Below are 10,017 nucleotides of genomic sequence, written 5' to 3'. Positions count from 1 at the left end.
GGTTTGGTTTTCCTCTGGATGTTCGTTGTGCGTCCAGTGAAGAGTCCGTCAAATACTTGTGAACAGTAAATTGGAACATCGCTCCTAAACACAATTGTGAATTTGGATGCACAGGTTTGTAAAATAAAGAACTTTGTAAAATCGGACGATTGTCAAGAAGATGATGAGCGGTTTTTTAAAAAAATGCAAGCACCGAGCGAGGTGGCGTAGTGTTTAGCACACTGGACTCGCATTCGGGAGGACGACGGTTCAGATCTGTGTCCTGCCATCCACATTTTGGTTTTCCTTGATTTTCCTAAATCGCTCCTAGCAAATGCTGGGATAGTTTCTTTGAAGGGGCACTGCCAATTTCCTTGCCTATCCCTGACATAATCTGCAGTTGTGCTCCGTCTCAAATGATCTCGATGTTGACGGGACATTAAACACTATCTTCCTTGCTTACTTACTTCCTTTAAAATGCACACGGATTGTGCCAGCCCCATCACCCCGACTTAGATCTCATCCAGCACCTGCAAGCCCCCGATTTAAATATCATAGGGCACTTCGAGGGATTAGTTGAGTAGACCTACTGCACGAGTAGGTTTAATAATGATTAAGAAAATAGAAATGCATGTAAGGGGTAAGCTACTATGAACAGCATAGCGGACGCATTTCGTGGCCAAGACAGACACGAAGCCCATGCCTACCACAGCAGTGCAAGGTTATGTGACAACTAGCTCTGCATATAATGAAGAGACTGAAGAAAATGTATGATGCGTAACATAATTTATACATGTAGTTAAGGGAGACTGAAATTTACGCTCGACCGCCACTGTCACAAGTCCGAATCCTGCCTCGGGCATGGATGTGTGTGATGTCATTAGGTTAATAAGGTTTACGTAGTTCTAAATTCTAGGGGACTGATGACCTCAGATGTTAAGTCCCATAGTTCTCAAAGCCATTTGAACCATTTTGAAGGAAAATTTAATTGTATTCATTAGTAGGAAAAGGAAGCGATGGAAAAATATAAGTGGAAAAGCTGAATATGGTGTAAGTAGGCTGTTTAGATTTTTTTATTGGTAACGCCACATAGCGCTCTGTATGAAAAATCACTGGCTGTGCAGTCAGTGGCTGGTTGGCATTGTTGTAATACTCGCCATTGTAGTGTTGGGCGGCTGGATGTTAACAGCGCGTAGCGTTGCGCAGTTGGAGGTGAGCCGACAGCAGTGGTTGATGTGGGGAGAGAGATGGCGGAGTTTTGAAATTTGCAAGAATGGATGTCATGAACTACTGTACATATTATCACTTTTGAACACTATTAACGTAAATACATTGTTTGTTCTCTATTAAAATCTTTCATATGCTAACTGTGCCTATCAGTAGTTAGTGCCTTCCATAGTTTGAATCTTATTTAGCTGGCAGTAGTGGTGCTCGCTGTACTGCAGTAGTTCGAGTAACCAAGAATTTTGTGAGGTAAGTGATTTGTGAAACGTATAGGTTAAAGTTAGTCAGGGTCATTCTTTTGTAGGGATTTTTGAAAGTCACATTGCGTTGCACTAAACATATTGTGTGTCAGTTTAGGCACAGTCTTGTATAATTTTTCTAAGGGGAAGTTTCAATGGATTTGACGGGGAAGGAATGAAACAGGAAACCATCTGGTATAATTTTGCACAGAGCATAATTTAATCATCGCTAACACTTGGCTTGTTGGTGTTGTTGTTGTTGTTGTTGTTGTTGTCTTCAGTCCTGAGACTGGTTTGATGCGGTTCTACATGCTACCCTATCCTGTGCGAGTTTCTTCATCTCCCAATACCTACTGCAACCTACATCCTTCTGAATCTGCTTAGTGTATTCATCTCTTGGTCCCCCTCTACGACTTTTCCCCTTCACGCCACCCTCCAATGCTACATTTGTGATCCCTTGATGCCTCAGAACATGTCCTACCAACTGGTCCCTTCTTCTCGTCAAGTTGTGCCACAAACTCCTCTTCTCCCCAATTCTATTCAATACCTTCTCATTAGTTATGTGATATATCCATGTAATCTTCAGCATTCTTCTGTAAACACTTGGCTTAAGAATCATAAAAGAAGGCTGTGTACATGGTAGAGTCCTGGAGACGCCGGAAGGTTCAGTTTGATTATGTAATGGTTAGAGATTCAGTAATCAAATTTCAAATTGTAAGACATTTCCTTGGGCGGATGTGGACTATGACCACAATTTAATCGCCATGAACTGAAGATCAAAACAGAAGAAATGGGAAACTGGCAAAAAATAACGTAGAAAATACCTGGATAAGTTGAAAGAACTAGAGGTTGTTGAGAGTTCCAGATGAACGTTATGCAACAGTTGGCTAGAAAGGGGGCAAGGAATACAATGGAAGACCAATGGGTAACTTTAATCGATGAAATAGTGAAGGCAGCAGAGGATCAAATAGGTAAGAAGACAACATTTAGTAGAAATCCTCCCATGTGCAGAGATACTGCACTTGAAAGGGCTTACAAACGTTTAACAACAGCGATTGACAGCAAGTGCAGGCTGGCTAAGCGGGACAAATGTAAAGATTTAGAAGCATATTTTACTAGAGGAAAGACAGATACCGTCTACAGGAATATAAAGAGACATTTGGGGAAAAGAATCTGCTGTGTGAATATAAAGAGCTCAGATGGAAAACCAATAAAGGTAAGGCTGAAAGGTGGAAACTTAAAGGCATTAATATAGAAAGAGAAGTGGACGTAGATGGAGATGAGATGGGAGATATGATACTGTGAGAATAATTTGACTTAGCTCTGAAAGATGTAAGTCGAAATACGGCCTCGGTGGTAGACGATGTTCTGTCAGGACTACCGATAGCTTTGGGAGAGCCTGTCATGAGAAAACTTTTCCATCTTGTGTGCAAGATGTATGAGACAGGTGAAGTACCCTCAGCTTAAAGAAGAATTTAGTAATTCCAGTTCCAAGGAAAACAGTTACTGTGAAATTATTGTGCTGGTAAATCCCTTATGTTATTTGACTTTCAAACTGCTGAGCAAAACTGAACGTACTCAAACGTTTCTCTCTTTACTTATTTTGATCATCACTAAACTGACACAGAATATTATTAGCGCAACGCAAATCTGACTTAATAATACCTACAAAAGAATGGCCCTGACTAACAATAACCTATACCTTTCCTGAATCACTTAACTCACAAAAATCTTTATTACTCGAACTACTGCAATACAGCGAGTTCCAATACTGCCAGCTAAATAAAAGATTCAAACTACTGAAGGTACTAACTACTGATAGGCATAGTTAGCAAATGAAAGATTTTAATATAGAACAAACAATGTATTTATCTTAATAGTCATAATATATATATGATAGTTCATGACATCCAGATCATTTGCTCTGAAAACTCCATCTCTCTCCCCACATCCACCACTGAAGGCGGCTCACCTCCAACTGCGCAACGCTACGCGCTGGTAACAGCCAACAGCCCAACACTACAATAGCGACTATTTCAGCAATGCCCACCACCCACAGACTGCACATAGCACAGCCAGTCATTTTCATACAGGGCGCTAGGTGAAGTTACCAACATAAAAACCTAAACAGCCTACTTACAACTGACAGATGTGAAAGTATGTGTGAAGATGATCAAACTATTTGTTTTATAAGGCGTGGTTGCAAAATTTTGTATCCCGCCGGAAGGGGCGCATGGGTCTGCTCCTGTAAACTGAAGGGTAGGCTGAATGTAGGAAGTGAGTTGGGGTAGGAATGGGTGAAATGCTTTGGCAGTGCGTTTAACTGTGTATCACCTCTACTATATGGAGAATTATGATTACATAAGACTTACGTAACTTTGGCTGAGATGACCACATAGGTGCGAAGCCGTACAGGTATCAATGCTAACAAAAGTTACACAGGCTGTGGCTAAGCCATGTCTCCGCAATATCCTTTCTTTCAGGAGTGCTAGTTCTCCAAGGTTCGCAGGAGAGCTTCTGTAAAGTTGGAAGGTAGGAGACGAGGTACTGGCAGAAGTAAAGCTGTGAGGACGGGGAGTGAGTCGTGCTTGGGTAGCTCAGTTGGTAGAGCACTTGCCCGCGAAAGGCAAAGGTCCCGAGTTCGAGTCTCGGTCGGGCACATAGTTTTAATCTGCAAGGAAGTTTCATATCAGCGCACACTCCGCTGTAGAGTGAAAATTTCATGCCAGAAGCAATGTTACTTGATCGTCTACTCGGAGTCAAATGGGTTGAATCCGGAGCAGTGCTCGTAGAGCTGCACAGCGCTGGCTAGAGGGCGCTGTTGTCGGTGTCAGTGTCGTGGTGCCAACCTAGCAGAGCGCACTCACGTATTGGCATCGTAGCTATCGATAGCCCTGAAACGACGTACCGTCGTTGAGTAGGGGTTCTGGCGGCGGGTGGAGAGACCCAGCGACGGCGCAACTGATGGGACGGACAGCGGAACTGCCGGGGTGCGCTGTCCACCCACGTCCCCACATTGCTCGTGAGGGGTCGAGGTAACCACCCCTTGGAAAACCTGCCCAGCCCGTCACCGTCACTGGGTAAGCTCGGATGAGGAGGCGGAGCAATGACTTCCATGGGAGACGACGGCGGCGCCGTGATGACAGCCTCACCGTCCATTGGTTCCGGCAACGTGGAGGAACACGGCGGTGGTGGCGACGGCTGGAGGTAGGGCCGTGGCGGCAATGAGAGGCGTCTGTCCAGTGCAGGTGACTGGACCGGATCGGCCGGTAGCGGCTGCGACGGCAGCAGCGCCCGCGGTGGAGGCGTGATCGGCAGAGGCGCCATCAGTGGAGTAGTGGGCTGAGGCGGCGGAAGCCGCGAAGCCTCCAGTTCTGCCGGAAAACAACCAGCGTCAGAAAACTGAGGACGGCACAGATGGATTTGTTTCCAGTGTCGCTCGACATTGCCGGAGGGTGCCCAAGCTGGCGAAGAACCCGCCGCTGCCCCCAGAGCTGCCTGGCAGAGAAAACACGATGGAACACCAAATTTTGCGGCACCCAACCAGAATGAGGCAAAGCAGCGGGGGCGTTCGGCGGTGGGTGCAATAGCTGCGGCTCTGTAGCAATTCCGCTGGGGAACGGGTGCCACGGGGCTGAGAGCGATAGGAAGCAAGGAAAGTCCAGAGCGCGCGCTCCCAAGAGTGCGTGACGTGCAAATTGCACATCTGTGACTGAAACGTACGCACAATGTGTTCAGCCTGGCCGTTCGACTGGGAGTGTAATGGGGCTGAGGTCAGATGGCGAAAGCCGTTAGAAGCACAGAACGTTTCAAACTCTGATGACACAAATTGTCTGAGACAATAACTCCAGGAAGGCCCTCAATGAAAAACAGACGTCAATGCCCGAATAGTACTGGCAGATGTAGTAAAAGACATAGGTTGATCAAAAGGAAAGTTGCTGTACGCATCAATCACTATCAACCAGTAGGTGTCCCAGAACGGACCCGCAAAATCGATATGAACGCGCTGCCAAGACCCAGTAAGAGTCGGCCACGCAAAGAAGCACTGGCGGGGAGCAGATTGATGCTCCGCACAAAGGCGACAATTAGCAAGCAAATTCTCAATGTCTTTATCAGTGACGACCCAAGTGCAGTGACGACGCGCTAATTGCTTCGACCGCACAATACCCCAATGACCAGCGTGTAACAAACGGAGGATTTCCGACTGCGACAAATGAGGTACAGCCACAAGAGACTGATCATTGTCAGTTCGTAACAAGATAACGCCATGGTGTACAGACAAGTTTTGACGTTGCGCAGGGTAACTCTGGACAAGGGGATCACTAACCTGGGTGGGAGATTGAGCCCACTGAGTACGAATATACTGCAAAAGAATCTTCAAAGAAGCATCGGCGGCTGTCACGAAACAATGCGACGAAAATCTACCACAAAGCCATCAGCTAATTCCTTATCTTGCGAATCAATAAACATGCATGCCAAGTAGGAAGAATCAAACACGATGTCAGGACCTATAGGTAGAAGAGACAAAGCATCAACATTGCCTTGCTGGGCCGTAGGTCGAAACAATGTTTTGTAATAGTAGTTAGACACAAACAAAGACCAAGTAGCAATTTTTGTGCAGTACAGGTCGGTACTGGCTTTGACGGGTGGAGCAACGACGTCAAAGGCTTATGGTCAGTGACCAAATAGAACTTGCACCGCAAAAAAAATCATGAAACTTTGTCACTCCATATACAATAGTTAAGACTTCTTTCTCAATTTGAGAATAGTTCTGCTGGGCAGAATTGAGCCACTTAGACGCTAAAGCGATTGAGCGATCGACAGAATTAATGCTGTGCGAGAGAATCTCTCCGATGCCGTGAGGAGATGCATCGACAGCCAAAACAACTAGTTTGGTGGGATCAAAAGGAATCAAACAGCGATCACTCAACAAAGCACATATGAGCTTGTGGAATGCAGCGTCACATTCCGAAGTCCAAATAAAAGGAATGTTCTTACGCCTAAGGCGATGCAGGTGTCCTGCAGTCTACGCTGCATTTGGTATAAACCCAATATAAAATGTAATTTTGTCCAACACAGACTGAAGTTCTCTCACGTTCCTGGGTGCTGTCACGTCTCTAATGGCACTGAGATGTGATGGCGAGGGGTGGATACCTTTTCTGCTAATCGTATGCCCTAAACACTGAATCTCAGTTTGAAAAAATTTGCACTTGTCTCTGTTATACTTGAGTGCAGCCTGCAAAAGTACAGTAAATAAGGGACCCAAATTCTGTATTTGTTCGATAAGGGTGCGACCTGACACACCTATATCGTCCAGATAATTGGAACAACAAGGGACAGTGGCACACAACTGCTGCTGCAAGTAAGACTGAAAAATAGCAGGAGCCGAAGCACAACCGAATGGAAGGCGGCGAAACTTGAACAATCCAAGGTGGATGTTGATCATAAAATAGCGCTGTGACTGTTCTTCGAGCGGACTTTGAAAGTATGCGTCCCTTAAGAGAATCGTGGAAAAGAATTTTCCCACACAAAGCTTATCAAAAATGTCTGCAGGACGCAGGAAGGGAAACGTAGCTACCCCTGTCTGGGGATTTACTGTAGATTTAAAGTCAGCACAAATACCGAGTCGACTGTTTGGTTTCTTCACACACACTAGAGGCGAAGCCCATGGCGAAGCAGAAACAGGTTCAATGACACCATTGCCTTGCTAATGCGCAAGTTCAGCAGCTATGGCATCGTGCTGTGCATGCGGTACCGGGCATGCGCTCCGGAAAATAGGCACAGCATTGTCTTTAACTACAACATGCGCTGCAAAGTATGTTGCACAACCAAGGCCATCAGAAAAGAGTCTAGCAAAATCACCGCATAGGACGGCAACACTGCATGGTCACTAGCATTGATTCCAAACACATTGTCCTGAATTGCGAGGACTAAAAGTTCAAATGCGTCCATGCCAAAAATGGTTGTAGCACCACTAGAATGGAGCACATGGAAAGCCACTGTATGTGTCGTTGCACCATACGTGGCTTGCAAACCAAACACGCCGAGCACTGAGATTTCCTGCCCAGTAATTGCAGTCAGTGTGGAATGTGAACGACGAAGCGGGGGCGAACCAAGCAAGTCATACGTTGATTTGTTCAGTAAAGAAACTGACTTACCAGTGTCCAGCTGCATGTGAACAGAACTTCCACACATGTTCAAAGTCACAAAAAGATTCCTCGCGTCGTGCTGAATGTGAGAGGAAGTGCCAGGCAAAACTTGACTCTCACGATGAGCTGTAGAAGCACGTGAAGCAGAAGGCTTCGAAGAATTGGAATTAACGTCCATAGGCTGATGTGTATGATGATCACGGCGATTTCAGTTGCGGTGACGCGCATGCGAGTCACCCGAACTGGAGACAAGTTGTGAATTAGAGTTTTTCTTACTGAAACAAAGCTTGCACATTTCCTTTCTTATTACAAAAATAGCAAAGTGCCAGGCAGGATCGGCAACTGTCGTGTGGGTGGGCACGAAAACTGTTTGGACAAGATTTAAGTTTCTTAGTGGGGGCCAGGCTTGAAACTTGTTTACTGGTGCACGAGAGGCGCGGCGTGGCTGGCTGTGCTGGGTCCGGGTGGGAGGGCACGTGTTGTGCGGCGCTAACAGTACACACACCCGGGGTCACGTCGAAGTAGCCGTGACAAATGTATCTTGTCTGTCTAGCAAGTGCACTATTTCCTCCAAAGCCGGATTTTTGAAATTGAGGATTTGCTCATGGATACGGTGATCCGCTACATTCCACGCAATGGCGTCTCTAATCATTATATCTGCATATGAGCGTCCACATGAGCTATTAAAGTCACAATCAGAAGTTAGTCCCTGAAGGTCCACTAACCAAGATTTGTTGGACTGAGTGGGGCTACGCCGGAGGTGAAAGAATTTATAGCGTACAGATACCACATCAACACTGTCGTGGAAGTGGGTCCAAAGCATCAATCACTTCGTCATAGGTTTTAGTTTCTGGGTGGGTGGTGGGAAACAACTTGACAAGCACAGGGTATAAAACAACACCGGCGTTCGCAATGAAGAAGGCAAGCCGCTCTGTACGTCGTATGTTGTAACCTGGGAAGTGAGCCTCGAGCTGGGCGATGTATTCTGGCCAGCGTTCAACGCCAGTATTGAAGGCACGAAATGGCGGCGCCGTTGGCGACGGTGTCGGTGCAGGACATGGCGTCGGAGGCGCCATAGCAGCTGCAGTTTGTAGTGTGACTAGTCCATTTATAGCTCAAATGGCTCTGAGCACTATGGGACTTAACGTCTCAGGTCATCAGTCCCCTAGAACTTAGAACTACTTAAACCTAACTAACCTAATGACATCACACATTTCCATGCCCGAGGCAGGATTCGAACTTGCGACCGTAATGGTCGCGTGGTTCCAGGATGTAGCGCCTATAACCGCTCGGCCACTCCGGCCGGCGTCCCTTTATGCCATTAAGCAGGTGTGTCATTTGCTGAGTCTGAAAACGTACAAGATCGGACAGCGAAGCATGTTCCTGTGGCGAAACCATGGTTTACACCAATGAAAGTCTTATAGCGATAGGTCGGAACGCACATTCACTCCGTCACAAGGAGATAGTAGAAAAAGATAAAGCAGTACCAAGCAAAAAGTACATATCATCGTCGGCATTTTCTTGTATCCCATCAGAAGGCGGCGCGTGGGTCAGCTCCTGTAAACTGAAGGGTAGGCCGAATGTAGGAAGTGAGTAGGCGCAGGAGAAGGTGAAATACTTTGGTAGTGCGTTTAAATGTAAATCACCTTTTCTATAGGAAGAATTAGGATTACTTTAGGCTTACGTAACTTTGGCTGAGATGAGCAAATAGGTGCGAAGCCGTACAGGTATCAACGATAACAAAAGTTACACAGGTAAAATCTGTAGTGGCTCCCCAACTATGAAATAGAAATCTAATTTCGGCGTCCACACGACGACCCGCGGTTGTTGCTTGGTCGTCTACTCGGAATCAAATGGGCAGGAATCCGGAGCGGTGCTAGTAGAGCTGCACAACACTGGCTAGAGGGCGATGTCGTCGGTGTCGTTGTCATAGTGCCAACCTAGCAGAGCGCACCTACGTTGTGGCACCGTAGCTATCGATACCACACAAAACACTATCACGAATTCTTTACAAAAGAATGGAAAAACTGGTAGGAATCGACCCTGGGGAATATCATGTTGGATTCTGGAGAAATTTAGGAACACGAGGGGCAATACTGACCTTACGACTTATCTAAGAAGTTATGCTAAGGAAAGTCAAACATGCTTTTACGGCATTTGTAGACTTAGAGAAACTTTTGACTTCTTTGGCTACAATGCTCTTTTTGAAATTCCGAAGTTAAGAGGTAAAATGCAGGGACCAAAAGGCTACTTACAACTCGTACAAATATAAGACGGCCATTGTAAGTGTCGAGGGGCATGAAAGGGAAGAAATGGTTGAGAAGGAAGTGAGACAGGGTTGTGAAATGGTTCAAATGTATCTGAGCACTATGGGACTTAACTGCTGTGGTCATCAGTCCCCTAGAACGTAGAACTACGTAAACCTA

At 46.1% G+C, this 10,017-nt stretch overlaps 1 protein-coding gene across 1 annotated transcript; it reads right to left on the bottom strand.

Annotated features, from left to right (window-relative positions):
• Positions 1-481: 481 nt before the first annotated feature.
• On the bottom strand, positions 482-7,637 carry LOC126336042 (uncharacterized). Its single transcript, XM_049999521.1, has 3 exons — positions 7,601-7,637; positions 4,351-4,816; positions 482-509 (listed from the first exon to the last, which is right to left on the bottom strand). The coding sequence occupies exons 1-3, from the start codon at positions 7,635-7,637 to the stop codon at positions 482-484; spliced, it is 531 nt and encodes a 176-aa protein (XP_049855478.1).
• Positions 7,638-10,017: the final 2,380 nt, after the last annotated feature.

The sequence above is a fragment of the Schistocerca gregaria genome, chromosome 2 (assembly GCF_023897955.1).
Source record: "Schistocerca gregaria isolate iqSchGreg1 chromosome 2, iqSchGreg1.2, whole genome shotgun sequence".
In the NCBI taxonomy this organism is placed as follows: Eukaryota; Metazoa; Arthropoda; class Insecta; order Orthoptera; family Acrididae; genus Schistocerca; species Schistocerca gregaria.
This window is presented reverse-complemented; position numbering and strand designations above follow the sequence as displayed.

What these genes read in the sequence shown, in the direction of transcription:
- LOC126336042 (XM_049999521.1), bottom strand. Translation starts at nt 7,637, where the DNA reads ATGTGTGGAAGTTCTGTTCACATGCAGCTGGACACTG. An exon ending in TCACATGCAGCTGGACACTG is followed by an intron (nt 4,817 to 7,600) that starts GTAAGTCAGTTT and finishes GTTTTCCGGCAG; the next exon opens with AACTGGAGGCTTCGCGGCTT. An exon ending in AGAACCCCTACTCAACGACG is followed by an intron (nt 510 to 4,350) that starts GTACGTCGTTTC and finishes GGGGGCTTGCAG; the next exon opens with GTGCTGGATGAGATCTAAGT.